General features: G+C 36.5%; 3 protein-coding genes across 4 annotated transcripts; all 3 read left to right on the top strand.

Annotated features, from left to right (window-relative positions):
• Positions 1–235: 235 nt before the first annotated feature.
• LOC115766110 (tetratricopeptide repeat protein 12) lies at positions 236–1,345 on the top strand. Its single transcript, XM_030709930.1, has 4 exons — positions 236–485; positions 543–788; positions 850–972; positions 1,035–1,345. The coding sequence occupies exons 1-4, from the start codon at positions 373–375 to the stop codon at positions 1,246–1,248; spliced, it is 696 nt and encodes a 231-aa protein (XP_030565790.1). The 5' UTR covers positions 236–372; the 3' UTR covers positions 1,249–1,345.
• A 10,079-nt stretch (positions 1,346–11,424) lies between these two features.
• On the top strand, positions 11,425–12,647 carry LOC115766106 (allergen Tab y 5.0101). 2 transcript variants are annotated; one of them, XM_030709927.1, is made up of 3 exons: positions 11,425–11,557; positions 11,619–11,963; positions 12,093–12,647. In XM_030709927.1, the coding sequence occupies exons 1-3, from the start codon at positions 11,531–11,533 to the stop codon at positions 12,132–12,134; spliced, it is 414 nt and encodes a 137-aa protein (XP_030565787.1). In that variant the 5' UTR covers positions 11,425–11,530; the 3' UTR covers positions 12,135–12,647. The 2 variants fall into 2 exon arrangements, with proteins under 2 accessions (XP_030565787.1, XP_030565786.1); XM_030709926.1 differs by having other exon boundaries at positions 11,619–12,019; positions 12,093–12,645.
• Positions 12,648–13,463: 816 nt separating this feature from the next.
• LOC115766078 (mitochondrial import receptor subunit TOM40 homolog 2) lies at positions 13,464–14,965 on the top strand. The gene is made up of 4 exons (XM_030709882.1): positions 13,464–13,878; positions 13,943–14,268; positions 14,463–14,687; positions 14,752–14,965. The coding sequence occupies exons 1-4, from the start codon at positions 13,597–13,599 to the stop codon at positions 14,870–14,872; spliced, it is 954 nt and encodes a 317-aa protein (XP_030565742.1). The 5' UTR covers positions 13,464–13,596; the 3' UTR covers positions 14,873–14,965.
• Positions 14,966–18,596: the final 3,631 nt, after the last annotated feature.

The raw sequence follows: 18,596 nt of genomic DNA, 5'->3' as shown, positions 1-18,596 counted from the left end.
TTGAATACATTAAATGATGTTTAGCGACGGCAAATGCAAAAGTTTACCCGGGAGGGTAAAATTATATTATATTCACTTTGCTTATATATAAATATTAAATTCACTTACCACATTTATATGCATAGAAACCACAATTTAAAAAAAAATTCCTAAACGGATAGTAACCCTCAAAACAATAAAACAAATATGAATTTAAAAACAAGTAGCCCATACACATCAACAAAACAAAACATAGCACACAATAAAAGCACACAGCTCACATAAGACACAAAAGAAACCCTAAAAAACTACTATAAAAATAAAAAAAGCACGAAAAATAAATAAATAACACAGTTGATAAAAAGAACAAACAAAAGTTCTGTCAACCACACTATGGAGTACATAAACCATCCACAATACGATGAAAAATTTCTTAAGGAACCGTCAAAAGTGGTAGATGCTATACAATTTATTGATATTATGATAAATTCTAACAAAATGGAAGAGTAAGTGAGAGACAATTAATTCTATATTGCCTGCATGTATATGCCCATTGTGATTAGCACTCGAGGTGACAAGAAAAAAGAGGTGAAGCCCGTTGTGGATATCAGCGAAGGCGTTACGGATAAGAACTTTTTCATCTCTCAACGTTTGCTATCCGGACGTATGTCGGCTAAGAGATCGAAGGCAAGAATGAAGTTCTCTACAAATACCAATCAATTCACATTTATGCGGCAAGTCGACCAAAGTAATGAGGAACGCGTTGAGGCGCGCCTTGAGCGTGAACGGATAGCCAACAATTTTCGTCGGTGAGTAAAGAAAAATAGTCGCAGGATAACGAAAAATATACATCTATTATAATTATTCTAGGCTAGGCAACTGGGCATATCGCCGAGAACAGTTCAGCACAGCCATTGATTTTTACAACAAGGGCTTGGAGAATATTTGCGATACGCCCGTTCTATATATAAATCGCGCCTGTTGCTATCTCAAGTAAATTGACTCTAACGTTTTGGTAGCAATCCTCTAGCAATAATCCATCTCTTGCCTTATAGACTACGCTCCTTCAAAAGCGCCATTATTGATTGTGATTATGTATTAAATAAATTGGATCCAAAATATATGCGCGCCTGGCTATATCGGGCTGCCGCCTTTAAGCGACTCAACGATGAGAAAAATTATGAAGAATGCGTTTACCAGGTGAAGCGTCTGAACTCAAAGGAAATTCAGTTTATCAATAGCTTTTTGGAAAAGATGCGCACCTTGTAATCGCGCTTTTCGTGTTTAAATTTTTATTGTAAATTACATGTATTACTAAGTTTTAGAAACCTAAATTATAGTTAAAATACATGCATCACACCAGGTTCTATAAGATATCTGCAACATTTTAATATTTATATATTTTTAGTCGCTTTTAATGTTTCAGGTTTTAAACTAAACTATTAACTATTTTTGTTTCTCATATATTGTAGGCATACACTAGGGCAACGTTTTATTTGCTAGAAGAATGACCCTTCATTTGGCTAGAGGACAGACCCATTAATCATTACGTCTAACTAACTGTCAATACCTAGTTAAAAAATAATAATAATATAATAAATTGCTCGATTTTGTATATCTTCTTTGCGCGAAATCCTTAATCGTTTCAACAATTAACTAATTTCTTTGTGGGACACCTGTAAATGCCTTACTGGCAGCTTTGCTTTGTTGAAAGGTATTTACCTCTTAAAGGTATTCAATAGACATGTGAAAAGTCAAAGTCTAAGGTCACAACTAATTTTAAAATGGAAAACATATTTCTACCAAGATTATATTATGGTTCGCCTCTACACATGCAACAGACTCAACGAATACTTCATACAAAATACCGTGAGTTAATTTTCGCACTTTAACACTTGGTTTAATCGATTGCCTTTTAAGCGGATATGGAGTCTAGCCAACCCTTTTCCACAACATAAAAGCCATCAGCAGGGGCAATCATTTAGGATTATCGCCCACAATGGCAGTCCCTGCGTTTGCTTCTTTTCTGCTGCTATTTCGTCTTCTTTTTTTTCTCATTTCCGCTTCAATATGGCTTGGCTGACTTATCGACGCCATCGCCAGCTACTTGATGGCCAGACAACACCTTTGCCTTGCGAGCTGAGCTCTGTGAACAACTTTCAGTTGATTAGCCGTGCACTTTCATTCTCTAATTAACTGCAAGTAACTCGCTCATAAAAGTCGAAGAAGGATGCGTTGCAGGATAGCAATAAAAACTGAAAAGCAAGAGCCGAGCAATTGATTTTTATGAACGGTCAAAGAAACGCAATTGAAAAAAAAAAATGAAAATCATGAAAATCAGATTACTGGAACCATTGCCTGCAGGTTATTAGAACAGAACGCAAAACACAAACTGGGCAGGCCCCAAAATTGTGTGTGTGACGGAGGCAAGTGGCCAAGTTTTGTGGCAACTGCCCGAACTTTTTGGGTGCACTTTTTGTCAATTTGATTTTTTTTGTAATTAAATTTATTGCAGCAAATGGCATAAAATTTGATGTGGCTTAGTTCATTTCTGGGTCACATTGCTAACGATTCTGGCTTAGAGTCGGATTCTGGCCAAGATTTGGTATGAGAAATACAATCCTATATGACTGCTCCAGTTCCTCAGAGCTTGACACTAATCTGTTGCTAATGCCTTTTGCTTCGTCTCCGGTTCGGAGCATTGAAATTTCCTCTATTTCTAGATGTTGTTGGCTGTTTATTCAATTACTTTTTATCAAAATTGTATTTTTCATCTGGCTGCCTCTTGGTTTAATGCAATTTGTGCACACTGTGTGCGTCAGTGTTGTGCAATTCGTAATTTTTGCTTTTATTTTTTCATGACTTTTAGTGCTCTTACTGTTGCATTTGCAATTAAATATTAACGTTTCACTTTTAATTGCCAAAACTACAATTATGAGACCGCTAACTACAAGAACATATCATAGTTGAGCTAATACATTTGACATTTAACATTTTTGGTGTACATGTGCACAAAAGTTACATTACAATTAAAAGTAACAATTCAATTGACAACACATAGATTGGATTGAATTAGATGATTTCTTGAAATGCCAAAAGCAATATCGCAAATAATAAGCTGTTAGTTATTAAAGTTTATACTTCAAAATTAAAGTGGCTGAAGTATGCTTTAGTTTTCGTGTGCATTTAACCTGCAATAATGAGCTATAGGCTTTATGGGCTTAAGTTCACCTTGACGGTAAGAAGAAACAAGTTAAGTAAGGTTCTAGTTACTTGGCAGTAATTATAAAAATTATAAACAAATTAATGAAAGATTACAAATTGTATATGGCATAAAAAAGGTCCAAAGCTTTTGTTAAAAGAGGGTAGAAAGAAAAGCGGAAGAGCAAAAGACATACAAACGTTCAGTTAAGGCCCAAACATGAACAGAGTAAAACATTTTAATTGATTAAATGTAATATTGTCATTTAATTACTGTATTAAAGTTTAATGCATTTAATACTTGAAACAAACTTTTCGTTTAAATGTTAACAACATTCGCAAGCCACAAAATTAATTTTAACTTTACCACAAAGCAGCACGCATAAAAGCGCGAGAAATTCGTAAAGTTATTTTACGGTTTTAATAAATTTCCAATATGTGCGGCACACCTGATACACCAACAGTCCACAGGGGCAATGGGATGGGGAGGGAGGCGAAGTCCACCCACATCCATGCCCCAAAATGGACATAAAATAAAATGAAAATGTAATTTATTGGGAAAACAGAGCTCTATCACAATACAGGGTCACGATGTTAATACCTCGGGTTATATCTCTTAAACAGTGTAAGGAATACACGACCACGCGCCATTTACGGGTGGCGAGTTTAGCACATTGCGTATACGCAACATGTGCAGGCCGTAAACATTTTCGTGCAGCTCTCTGTTTCGCATTTAACATCAAAATGTGTTTAATTGCAAAAAATGTAATTTATATGCGTATGGGTGCGGAAAAAAGTCGGCACAGTACAAGCGGGCAGGGTGCTGGAATTAATGAGGAGTGTGACGGGGAGGGCAATTATAGTCCAGTTGGCAGAGACGACACTCATGCTAAAGTTTTTCCTTTGTTAGTTCAATCGCATGGAATAATTTATTAATTAACTACAATTCGAATGAATGAATGAACGATTACCGAAGCTGCCAGTACCATTGTGGCGTATAGATGAGACTGCTTTGTGGGCGTGGTCGGTGGGTAAGACGGTAACAGCTGTTGGCCACAAACTAGAGATGGACGCGTATTGATATGAAACGCATATGAAGCCCAATCCTTGACTAAGCACGAAAACATATTTTACTTTTTAATATATTTGTTTGGCGCAAAATTTTATAAAATTCACTTTTAAACAGATGTAAGCAAAGTTGACAAAAAGAATACAATATTATATATTTTGAAATAATGAATAATAATACTTATTATTATCTTTTACACAACACTAGTACACTTCAGTCAGTATATTCCATTTTATTAGTGTTATGGAAGGTGTGACAATATGAGAGTTAAAAATATGTCCGATAATAATAATACATATTGTTCGCATGAATTGTTTATATGAAGCTTTACTGCTTAAAAGGTGTGACCATATCTAAACTAAATATATCAAATTAATTATATTTATGCTATATTTGAGGATTAATTCCTGTAAGGATCCTCTGGTTCTGGTTTGGTCGTGCTTTCAACTTTTAATCCCCCTAAACTATCGATGCACTCAATCAGATATTTTTTAACACGAACACAGTGTGTTCATGCGCATTCGTGACACGAATCAGCGGGCGACACGTGCTCCTCTCTAACACTGACAGGAGTTAGCTGCCGCAGGACGACAATTTGCCATTGCACGTAACGGGAAAATCAATTAAAAGCGCTTTATGTGCGCGACAGTCTTTGGTTCGGGCTGCTGGAACAAGTTTAGCGCCTTGGCAAGTGGAACTTTGTTAGTTTCTAATTAATTGTAACAGTTACAGAGCGTTTGCAGCCAGCAGCCAGCATCCAGCATCCAGCAGCAGCTGTGACACTGCAGAGTGGGGTTAGATGGGAGGTCGGTTGGAGGAAAGTTTTGGCAATTGTGCCATCCCTAGTTATTTATGTCAAATGCTCAACATTATTTATGCTGCATATTGGGCGCTTTGTATTCGCAGTAAATTAACTAGAAATAGTCGAACTTCAATATGCCCCACCCGCAACTGGGCAGCAGCACACAGCTGCCAATTCCATTTTGCTGTTTATTGGAAATGTCACAATACGTTTCCAGTTATGACAATTTTATATGGCTGTTCATTTGGTTTGGATTGGGGGCAGCATTTGGTTCGGTTGTGCCAATTAATAAAATAAGCACTTGTGGCATCTTAATTTCGTTTGTCTTTATGTTTAAGATAGTTAAGGTGCAGGAATCAGGGAGGAGTTATTCTGATAGCCCGCTCAGAATAATGAGTATCAACCTATCTTTAATTGATGAAATAGCACTATTCTAAATGACAAAAGTCTTTTTTATAATCAGAATGTCCACTCATTTTGTTGCCCTTCAGATATTAACACTTTAATAGAGCTTCAGTTTTATACTGTAAGGCCTCACCCATTGTCATTGCTCCTTATGGCACCATTTAATTTCGTTCTTTTTTCTTATCTCACCTGCATACAGAAAGCATTCAGCCACCTATCTGTAATTACCAGAAAATTGCCAAGCTGCCAGCAATAGTCAACATTGTGGCACAACGTGATAGCTCTCTAGGCCAAAAGCTACACAAAATACGCTTTGTGCACACACTCTTAAGCATGTAGGAATAAAAAATTGAATGAAATCCCATGTTCATTTCCGTTTCGGTGGCCCGAAGCAACATTGTGTGTGTGTGTGTGTATGTGCTGTCAATGGCTATCAATAGAAGTCGACCCTCTAGGCGCCAAGTCCAAGTAAGCCGCACACACATAAAAAAGGCCAACGGAAACGGAAAAGGCTTAACAGCTGCGTTTAGACGGCTGAAAGAGCTGCCAACTGGTGGAGAGCGGGCGACAGTGGGCGACAGTTGTTGCTGGACACTCATGGAGTAAGCGGCATAATCATGAAAATTGTCAGTACATAATGCCTCAAAGGCCGTCATCGAAGCCGAAAAGCCGGAAAAGGTTTTTATTCGTAACTTTACTTACTTTACACGCTTGACTCCAAGAGAAGCCCCTGCAAAATTTGTAGAGCGGAAAGTAATTTTCTTGCGCTTTTTTATTTGCAACGTTTCCTTTTTTATGAGTCGATTTTCGCTTAGTGTTCCGCCCCCGAAGAGTCTTTCCAATAAAAAAAAAAAAACCAAATCACAAAAGAAAAGCAAAAGGAAAAGTTCACATGCCGCACTTTGATTTTGTTGTCTGGCCTTTTTTTGTGTATTCCCTAACTGAGAGTAAAGTAATTTAGAGATGAAATTTGTACCAAATTAAGAAGGATCTATACGACATTATAAGTTCTAATTGGGCTTAGCTAGCTACTTAAATCGAAAAACTATATCGTAAATCTGTAATAGAACGATTAGTCGAAATCAAAGTTTGCTTTGTAACTCGTTTCTACAGATAAATGTTTTGTGTAAGTCGAACTATTATTTATTTTAATAAAATAAAGTTTTACAAAAATCCTTTTATTTTGATAGCTATCTTTTGTTTAAATATGGTTTTCATTGTAGAGTATTTAATAGTCGGCGAGTAGAGATTTCCCATTGGTGTTTTTTTTTTTTGTTTCTGCTAACGTTGGCAAAAAACAACTTTTGCACGTTTCGATTGTGTAAAGTTTTTATGGCTTTTTGATTTTTTCACTTATTGGCCCTGTCCCCAGCCGTCTCCCCGGCCCCGACCCCGTCTCCGGCCATGGCTCCGGTCTTGGTCAATGATGGGTGTTGCTGGGGCAGTTACACCCACCACTGCCACCTGCTGCCCGGAAGGCACTTAAATAATTACCAAATAATGGATGGGCCAGGCCTAACCTGAAGACACTTTGCCACTAGCTACTTGGTCCAAGTGAAAAGTGAACTCGAATTGTGGACCTGCCGCAATTGCTGCTTTATCGATAACCTGTTAGTAATGCAAATCGTGCCTAAGTGCCAGCCGGCACTGAAAACTCTTTCACTTTGGCCAACAACGTGTCGTCAGTCGGCAATTGAGGCATTGAGGCACTGAGGCAACGGTATGCAAATATTTGTGAAAAGCGAAATTCAGTAAAAGTGCCTGGAGGCTTCGGTTTGTCAATCCGAAGTCACTTTGATTTGTCGCTCCTTTTTGTAAATATTTAATGGACCAGAAGTAAGAGCAAAATCGAGTATGAGTGCTCGCCGAGATGTGTTTACATTTCAGTTTACTATGCAAACATAAGTGTAAGTAATTTCACAGGCTCAATAAAAATTTCCAGTTTCGAATGGCAAAAGGCAAAATGCATAGCCTAAGAGTATACAAGGTTTTATTTGTAAAAGCGAAATTGTAGCGAAAGTGAATTGCAAATAAAATAAATTATTATAAAGTTTAAGCAGACAAAAGTAAGCTGTGCTATATGAAAGATTTGACATGCGGATTTGAAATCTTATTTAAAGCAAGAGCTTTCTATATGCATCCTGGAAAAATAAATTTGACGATATTGTGACAAAAGGGTTTTTGATAATAAGAGGAAGAAATATAGAGAAGGGCGAAACTTTTGAAAACTGGCTCTTTACAACTTACTATTGCTATTGAGAAATTCTAAATAATATTATTTATTTTTTAAGAAATTCTCTTCTTTCATTAAAAAGATGCGATTGCTTATTATTTCAGGCAATATTTTTTTGTTTTAGTTGCAGAGTAAGAAGTGAAAGAAGTCTCTAATACTTTGTTCAGAGCGACCATCTCATGACTGACCAATAAATATGATATGAAAAATGATATGAAGCAATAGTTATTCATAGTGATCAATTGACGTACTTATGGCGCAATCAGCATAAGCCTGCAATCTAGGTCAACCTAACAATTATAGCCATGGAATATTTCCAAAGTGAAATTAATATACTGACAAAAATATTTTTAACTGTATTACTTTTTTGCTTCTCATATATTATTTACACCTATAACAAATAAAAGTTTTTAATATAAATGATTTACTACATACATATTAAACGATAAACGCGATTTGTGCTTTTCTCATTTAATACTTGTATTTTTGTTCGTCCGTTTCCCCTTTGGCTGGCCACAACGAGATTACCAGACGCGCAAGTAACTTTTATCGATAACGAATTTGCAAGTGTGGCAACTGCCACGCCCCTCTACAGCCGCCTCAAACGTTTGTAGTCCGGACAAAAATACAAAAAAAAATTGATCCGTGCAATGCGGGCTATGTATAAAAAAAAAGATGTCGAAAAAATTCTATGGAATATATAAAGTATATTCCGTGTTTTTTAACGAGTAATAAATAAAATTAAATTATATGGCGAATGCATAAAAAACGATGACCAATTTAAAAAATAAACACGTTTGCAGCAAGCATTTTTCACAAGCGAACAAGTTGCAAATAAATAAAATAAAATATGATACAAATAAATAAATACATTTTTGTGGATTGCAATGCGATTGAATTTGTTTTCAATTCATGTTCTTTTTTTTGTTCCAAATTTTTTTCTTTCTGATATTTCGTGCATATGAGAAATGTTTTACAATTTCCACTTCCCAGAACAGTAAATATTTTAAACATTTTTTTTGTTTTGTTTGTTGCCTGCCCTATCATTTATATTTCAATTTTAATTTATATGCATTTGAACACTCGCATTTGTGTGGGTATGCTGTGTGCGGGCGTGACATTCCCTCGCCCGTTTATCAGACTGATTGAAAAAGCTAATAAGTTAAATGTCCGTGTCTTTCTTGGGGGCGTGTCTAGGGACGATACACGACAAATGTAAATTAAAAAATAAAAACAAAAAAAATGCAATTGTTCAATATATTTATGGGCTATCAAATAAACTTGTATACGAGTGAATGCTATGGATGCTATGAAAAGCTACCATATTATGCATAATATATAGCATGATAGCCAACAATATAAGATTAAAGCAATATACAAGAAATATTAAAAAATATTTTTGAACCCAAAATATTTATTGTGAATATAAATAAATATAAATATACCTTAATATACAAACTAATGCCCATTATATGGGCTTATCAATCTCTGAAAGAAATACTCTACAAAATCACAACTAATAGACGCTGGTTTCAGAAGGAAAACTATCGCTACTTAGTTACAATAGTTAGTATTTTGAGAGCCGACTTTATCGATAGATTTAAAGTAATATCGTTGCTAAAGAACGATATTCTTATCTTATCTTTAAAGAAAGTAAAATTTAAAATTAAATATTTTTAGCTACAAACAATATTCTAAAGAATTTGTGTTGACATCCCTACATCTTTTTCCCGAAAACAGGGTATTTTCTAGCGAAAAGCTACTTGCCCATTATTAAATTACATTTAAAGACTCGGAGCATTGTCTTTGAAATTTTGCGGCTTGCTGTATTTACTTATGATTATAATGCTGACTCCTTGTCACACAGTCTATCTATATATATATACCCATTCCCATCTCCTTCTCCATCTCCATTCCCATTACCATTTTCAACTTCATTTCCAACTCTGTCGTTCTCTTTGGTCTGCTTGGGCTTTGCGGTGGCAAAAGTTTTGTGGTCGCTGCGCTTTGATTTAGCGATTGCGAATGCGGCTTGCAATATTTTAGCATACTAAATTAGAGCAAATGGCGGCAAATGGAAGCTGAATCCTGAGAAGCGTTGTCCAAAGTCGTTGTCTGGACAGAGGAGCAACTGGCTTGTTTGAGTGACAAATTTAAGTGCGTCGTCTAAATAACTAATGTATACGCGAACCTCTTTCCACCAACTCTCTCTCTCTCTCTCTCTCTCTCTCTCTCTCTCTCTCTCTCTCTCTCTCTCTATCTCTCTCTGTTTCTCCAGGCTGCTCATTCTTAAACAGAAAGAATAATACTTAATTCCTAGCCGCGACTTAGCTGTTGAATAAACAAGTTTTGCATTTGCTTTCATGAACTTAACTGGAAATCAGCTTGGAGAGCCAACAGGCAGCGTCATTGTCTTGGTATTTATGCCCTGACAAATGGCATACTCACTAATGCATTTGGTTAGGTAGCAAGAATTTCATTGCAGATACTTTTTTTTATTTATATCTAGTATTAAAAAGTACCTACTAGATAGAAAGGAAATATCATATACCCTTGCAGAGATTTTAGAACTTTGTCAAGGAATTCGTACGGTATTGTAGAAGTCAACTCCGATAGCATTTTCGCACATTACCACGCAATTGTCTTTACTCAAATTGCTTAAAAGAAAACACTTCTGTTTAAATCTATCAAAAAACATTTTTTCTAATTCGAATTGAATTCAAAAATAGATTGCTTAAAAACTTGGTAACAAAACAAACAAATCAAATAAAAAATTAAGATCTTTATTGTTACCCCCACTCTTTTAAAATAACTCTGTGGTTTTTCAATTTACTATTACTGCTCCTTTTTTTTTGCAAATAACCACAAATTATATCAGCAAATTTTAAACTTGACAATTGCTGCTGGAGCTGATTCTCTTTTCATTTGTTAATCCAGTGCTCAGACACCTAAGCCACACAGGCTCATGACGTCACGTTTGCAAGACACACTTTATATGTCTGTTTTCTTTTTTCAATACTCTTCATACTAAGATATAATATAAATCGGCTTAGTTTGACAAAATATAATTTTATGCTTCTTTATAAAAATCAGATATATATAGTTATATAGATCATTCGAACAAATTCTTAACGAATAATTTGTTATATAAAAACTCCGACCTAGTGTACTACACAAATGCAAGCCACATCTGGTATATGTCTGCTAGGGTATTAAATCTTCGGCACTTCGAAAACAAGTAAGGTTATGTCGATTGTAATATGTTTTGTCTATTGTCCTTCTTATAATATTTTAACAATGTAAGCTAAAATAATTAAATAATTTTTTTCATTATGACAAACTGTTTTATTTTTATTTGCTGTCTGCCCTTTCAGTAGGGTTTAAGTTGAAATATATCGGTAAATATATATACAAATTTCTGTCTGCTTCGTGTTGCATTCGCAAACGTTTTACTGGAAACGGTGTTTACCTAGTTATACAACTGAATCGTAAAATTTAATCAGAGAACACTTATAAGTTAAGCTTAATTATTCTTTAAGGCATTCTAAAAAACTGTTAGTATTCATTGCGTGGATATGTTGTGTTCAAGCAATACAAACATCTAATGGCTAACAGCTTGCCAGCTGTTCTGAACAAATCCAAGAACAAGAAACAATTTTATACTATCTCCCTAGAAATCGCCTATAAATAGCAGAAGTGCCTAAGTTTATAACTAGATTAATTTAGTCTTACGATGAAAGTTAACCAGTTGTTGTCGCCACTGTGCTTTGTGCTCTGCCTCGGATGTTTAGGCGCAAGAAATTGGGATAGTCCTTACTGTGACATTCGTCCTTGTTATTCCATGAATTTGCCCTGTAATAATAGTGGCGTGAGTTTTGAATTATACTTGGAGGAAATTGAATAATGATCTACGTTTTGATGGCATGTAGGCAATGTTGGAATGCCCCGACTCTAGCAGGCTATTGAAAGAGCGCGACTTCAGAGAGGATCTTGAGGAAACATTTAATACGCTGCGTAATGATGTAGCCGGTGGCAAAATATATAGAAATTTGCCGCCCGCAGCGCGTATGGGTAAAATGTCCTGGAACACTGAATTGGCAGAATTTGCTAGACTCGACGTCAAGCGCTGCAGAGTCGCTCCCCGACCCTGGATATGCTCGCAGAAATTCTATGCCGTTGGCCGACTAGCCGAACTTTATGGTTTTCAAACCGATAATCTAACCTCGACCATATTCGAGACCCTACAGAGCATGGCAAGTGGCTGGATGTCTCGGGTAAGCAGCATAACGCGATACCAATCATTACACTTGCCCTCCAAATATGATGAAAGGTAACTGCTACGCTGGGTGACCAAAGAAAGTCCTTTAACTCTTTCTCTCTCTTTTTTTTTTTGTGCCTTTCAGTACAAACATTTTGCAATCTGCCCTGCTACTGATCGAGCATAATACGCATTTCGGGTGCGCCGTACTCCACTACACGAGTAACCTGTATACGTATTTGATGCTCAGCTGCGTCTTTGGCGCCGACACTCAGGATGGGCAACGGATGTACAACTGGGGCGTAAGGCCCGGCATCAAGTGCCGACATCTAGACTCGACATATCAAAATCTCTGCTCGAGTGAAGAGAAATACAGTTACGAACATTTATATAGAAAAATGGATTCAGTTAGAATGTCGAAAATATGGTAGGCCGTAATAACCACGCTTGAGATCAGATACCGCTTATAGCTAGAAACTAGAACCTATCCGTTAATACTAAATTAATACCTTTATTAACTTGCATTTATATATCATTCGTTTTTTTTAACTTTCTCTGCTAGCCTTAAGCACATTTATCCACATCAATAGATTATATTTCTGTACCAAGTTTTGTATGATTTATAAATTCAACCAAGCTTTCAAAATCTGCTTTCGGTTGTCATCTTTTGCAATAAATTGTTCACAAGCCCAAATCAAACAACATAATCGGCAAAGAGAAAAGCAAAAAGAAAAACTATTCAAGCGCTGCATTTGCCTTACAACATTTTCCTTAAGTAGAGGAAAGTAGCTGCTGACGTTGATCCTCAGCCAACTGGAAACTAAATCAACCGGGCTCGTGGAAAGCCTTAAATATTACATGAAATACCGAATCGCCAATGAGTCGCTGGCAATGGCAAAGTAAAATTCAAGAAGATGGTTATCTAACACGTTGGCTGAAGTTTCAATACTCTTTATTAACTGCTCTCCTTATATTTCCCTTTCAATTCAAGAGGTGAACGTACTACTGCTGTAGCGTTTCACATATTGTAAGAAAGTAACTTAATGTTAGGGCATTAAAAGAAACGAATTGCCCAGGCAAATTGTATGTCTTATAAATAATGTAAAAAGTGTGAAATGCGCCTAATGGTGTGCCACAGGACAAAAAGGATGACAGTTCAGGCAGAGAGATGAGCATACACCAACAGAAAACGAAAGAGAACGCAAGAACGAGTGAGAGTTGGAGCGAGAGAGAGAGAGAGGGAGAGTAAGTTCCTGTTGACAGGCATTTGGTCTGACGTTACATGAAATGGCGCATAAAATGACAATTGGCAGCTGATGTTGGGGGTTTCATACATTTTTGATGATGCACACAAACACACACACACACACACACACACACACACACACACACATCCACGCACACTCCAACGCTTACATTTACACTTGTGTAGTTCAAGTTTTTGGAGTAGTGAGAAACTGAGATCGATATAACATTTCTTTTGTTGTTTATTGAGTGTGGAAAACTTTAGTAAGTACTATATACATTAACAGTTTTCCACTAAACAAAACAAAGCCCAAAATTTCTCAGGCCTAAAGCTAGTTCAATTCAGATACATTTTCACGCTGTTTCCATACATATAGTTGAATAGTTGATTTTGTTCGGGTGGCATGTCCTGCAACTCTTGTCCACCGTTTGGTGGATATAAGTTTCCATCCTGTTTTCAGCGATACGGCGGCGTCTCCAACAAGAAGAATCCGGGCAATGTACAGACCCTGCACAGTCTCGCACACAATGTGATGCCCAAATTCTATGATGGCGTCGAGCTCGACTATTATCATCGATTGGCTCCAAATAAATTTATATCGGCCGCTTGGGTATTGAGTCATGTGAGAGCCGCCGGTTTTCGCTTTGGGGGTCTCTACACGTTTCGTGTACTTGATGATTTCATGGTAAGTTAATTAATGAATATGCACATAGCATATCTAATATTCGTCAATTTTTTGCACTTTTCAGTTAACGCCAACAATTGTTGGCGACATACATCCCACCACATTGGCAGCCAATTTGAATATACTGTATTATCCTTTCAAACCATTGCGACTGGAGGCCGTTCTGCAAAAGCCTGGCGAGGATGTGCCGGTGGAAACGCAATATACTATTGAGTGGACGCGACCCAGCGACACATGGGCAGCAAATTTTTACAATGTTCGCAATGAGAATGGACGTTGCACTTTGTCGGTAATGCGTTCCATTACCCAGCACTGGGCAATCGGTGGCGAACTACTGCTAGAGTGGAATGAGCCAAAGAACCTCATGACTGACTTGGCTTTTGCTGCGCGGTAAGTGTTAAGATATTCCCTGAATTATATAAATCGCATTTTGGGTGTCTTAGCTTTTATTATGAAAAATTAAAATAATTCTCTTATTTATTTTTTAAGAAGAGTGATTCTTAAGCTTAGTTGACTTAATGTTTGAATAACCTTGACAACTTTAATCAACACGAGATTCTTTCTATCTTCTGTTCGACTTTCAGCTACTCGCATCATCATTATTCCTTTGCGGCAACGGCCTCCCGTCAGGGTCTGGACGTCAGCTATTGGCAGCGCATTCATCCACAAATCCAGATGGCCAATCTATTAGCCTGGAATCGCAGTACACGCAAAACAATTGCCACCATATGCTATCAATGGAATTTCTGGAACTGTGCCGTACACGGAATGATCGATTCGGATGCGCTGGTTGGTTTCATGTGGACCAAGTACGTGTTAGCTGAAATAATAATTCTACGCATCTTATAACCGTATATTGTTGATATTCCTTAGATATCTATCTTATATACCGATACAAATGGGTTTCAGTGTGGTGATGAGTCTGCCGACTGATCGTTTTGCTTTCGGAATGCGATTTGTACTCGATCCGAGCGGTCTGAGACGCGGCGACTGAGATGTTTATATTAATGTTTAAATTATATTTTTTACCAAATTGTCAAATAATGTCATGTACACAGTTTAAAAAACGTTTGGTGTTTAATCAGAAAATTTGCAAAATTTGCGAGGTGTTTATTGAAAAACAAGGGCAGGAATTCTATATAATATCTTAAAAGTATGACTATATAAACGTTGGTAGTTCTAGCTCTGATTTTAAAAGTAGTTTCGTTAAATATCTTTAGTGCTTTGAAGATATCTTGTTATAAAATTAGTTCAAATGTAAACACAGCCGCAGGTCAATAACACTTTGTATAACAGAAAATATCTACAATATTCTTGAAATTGATAGAAAAACCGAAATTATATTTAATGCTTAGCACTCGACCAAACTAATTGCCAGTTCCTGTTTTTCCTTACATTTCGACTTTTAAATACATTTGCGGTGCTTCGCAAGGAAACACCAAAGCAACCAACTGAAAACTTGACTTAAAAGCATATAAATAAAATTTATAAAATACCAACACACATCCATAAATATATATGCACACGGGCACACACAGTCTTGCGCATTTTGGCACTTTCACAGAACTCGATGCCGCACATTAAGTATACGCAACGCAGACACACACACACACACACGCCTGCATACACAATAAGAACTACATTATGGCTACAATTTTATTTATTTTTATATTCTTATGCCCTGTAATAGAATGGATTGAAAAGGTATTCTCGATTTACTGCCGAATTCAGTGAGCCCCACCCTCAACGACTGCATACATTTTACTTCTTTTTTTCATATATTGAATAAAGAAGTCTATCGGGGATTTCTGGAATCTATAGTGTTTAATACTCACGCTGATAAAAGTTGCTAAGCATAGTAACAGAAAATTAGCTGCATTTAAAAAAATTTTAAAACCTATTAAAGAAAAAAAAAAATAGTGTTTAATATTCAAGAATAAAATATTTCCTAAACGAATTTGTATTTTCATAACATTCGCCTAAATTGAAATATATTTCTAAGTGAGCTTACAGGGTATTTCTTGACCAAACATTTAAAAGTAGCACACTTTTGCTTTCTGTTTTACTTGTTTTTGTGGCCGAAAAACTGCAGTAAGACTCTCTTCGGCCAATGCATTTGATTTATGCGCAGCAAAGTCTAGACACAGTAAATATTTTTTAATGCCACGCGCTGGAAACTGAGCAGAGATTTTGCTTAAGAGCAAAAATAAATTTCTAAAATAAATCAAATATGTACAATACATTTGCGGAATGCGAACAGAACTCAGCTGAGCTTCAGAATAATTTACTATATAAAGGCTGTTAATCCTCTTAAATGCATCGAGTGAGGCCCCAGATGGCTTATCAATTTAGTGGCGATGGAAAAGCTCAAGCGCCATTGACCCACAAAAAAATGGCAAAGAGTTACAGAAACACAAACTTTGAATTGATTTTGTTGTCGGGTACAAACTTTTAGCCCATTGAATTTTCTTTGTTCAAACATTTGTGGTAGACGCACATGCGAAAACTTACGGATAGACCCGAAAATATAGCTAGGGCAAACTTTGCATGCTAAAGTTTTCAATAATTTTACACCCACACAATCAGATGCATGGGACTGGGAGAAAAGGCAAATATTAATATTTCAATAAATGCGGAAAATCCTTTAACACTTTTCCTACCAATCGCAACAGTTTTTCTGCCTCTTCTTGTTGTTGTCGGTTGACGCCCGCCAGAGGGCGCCTCGCGCTTATCGGCGACTTTACAAATCATTAGATTTTCATATCCGATGAATTTTACAACAATTTTTAAAACATTTACCCAACAGCAAAAAGATTTTTGCACAACTTCCATATCTGTTCCTCGGCCCCTTTATGCCAACATTTTGTTGGCATTTTCGGCATTGGTATGTCAATTTGTTTGTTTTTCATATGTTGTGCGTGGGCTTGTGTGTGTGTGTGTGTGTGTGAAAGGGTGTCAGAGTGTGCATAGCATAAATTGTATATATGCTGCATATGCAGACGTACACCCTGTTGCCTTATTCATGCGCGTTTCGCCATTTTATGTTTATTTAAACTTCCTTGTAGGCACACGACAACGAATATGAATCGAGGAGAAGAGACAAAGACGAGTACAAAAACAAAAGCAACACCAACAACAATGCCCACTGAATCGAAAGCTGGCGACACACAGCACAGCAACAAAATAATAAAGAAATTCATAATAAATTATTATCAATCGCAGCAGCGAAAGGAAAGGAATACTGAAAGGCTTTCAGCAGATTTTCCCCGAACAAAACACAAAGGAAGTGCACAAGAGAATATATGTTTAATAATGAAATTAATAATAAAGATGCCGTCCAGCTGATAAACGAAATGAAGAGCTGAAAATTAAATATATAATGAGATATCATTTTACACAAGTAGCCCAAATGTTGATGCATCCCTTAAGCTGGGCGCCTGACAATCGAACAGGAATGAATAATATACTGATTGTTTTATAAAATTTCGCAAGATATTAATTGTTGCGCATTAATATTCAAGTTTAGACTGAACAATATCATCTAATGCTCTTTTAACTCTATCTCTTACTCTCGAATTATTTGTCTCTCTCTCGCTCTCTCTCTCTCTCGCAATCTGTCTCTCTCTATTTTCTTCTCTCTCTATCTCTCTGTCTCTTTATTTCCTGCCTATGCTGTGCCTATCTCTTAATTTACATTTTTGCTTTATTTTAATTTTTCTGTTATTATAAGGAACAATTTAAATAAAATTTATATGAATATTTACAAGCTACTTATTCAATGGTGACTATATAAATCGATCTGGGAGATCGATTGGGTGAAATCTCTTGAAGATATTTTTGTTAGTTCCATCCATCTTTATCGCGTGGTTATACAAGTTCTGAACTAATTTTCCCCAGATTGATAATGATTAGGCCCATAAATCCTTTTAAGTGGCTCTTAGACATATAGTAAAATTAATTACTTCTGCAGCTTAACAGCTTTTAACTTAAGGCAACGAGTACAAGCTTGACCAAAATAAAGCTAGATAAACCATGTTTAAACATGGTAAGCAGAAAACAAAACCCGTAACCCGTAAAGTATTTTAGTATGGAGAAACCCGAGAAAAACCGGAAAAAACTTGTTTGCTTGCACACCAACCAACACATTTATGTTTACGTTAAACAAAAAGAAAACCAGAAAAAATAAAAACACACCCACACACACACACACACAGCTCAGCATAGCATACTTTGTTTTGTAATTCTTGTTATTGTTTTGGTTTTTTTTTTCCTTTGCGTTTGGCTTTTCCAAGTGGAAAACATATTTAATTAAAGCTATCCGCATATTAAAAACTTTTTTTTCGTTATTTTGTTTGCATTTGCTTAAATTTTACACTCGCTAGAGGTTTTAGCTGCATACTTTTCAGGGTAAAATACTTAAGCTGCCACATTACGAGGCATAAACAAGAGAATTTGGCGCAGTGGGAGCCACTTTAAAGGCCAAAAGTGCCCCAAGGCAGCACGCGGGTCACTCAAGTTTTAAAAATATGCAAAATTTTAATGAATTTTTGTTTGCTGCCTACCCGCCCAGACCGCCCCACACTAACTTCCAACCCACCCACGTTCAACAAAACTCCATTGGCATGTCCCGAGGGTTGACGACCACTTAAGGAGCTTTAAATGCAGGTCAGCGTAGCTGTTCATTTGCTCTAAGAAGGCCAGAAGTGAAATCTGTTGTT

The sequence above is a fragment of the Drosophila novamexicana genome, unplaced genomic scaffold, assembly GCF_003285875.2.
Source record: "Drosophila novamexicana strain 15010-1031.04,08,12 unplaced genomic scaffold, DnovRS2.1 tig00001062-arrow-arrow-pilon, whole genome shotgun sequence".
In the NCBI taxonomy this organism is placed as follows: Eukaryota; Metazoa; Arthropoda; class Insecta; order Diptera; family Drosophilidae; genus Drosophila; species Drosophila novamexicana.
This window is presented reverse-complemented; position numbering and strand designations above follow the sequence as displayed.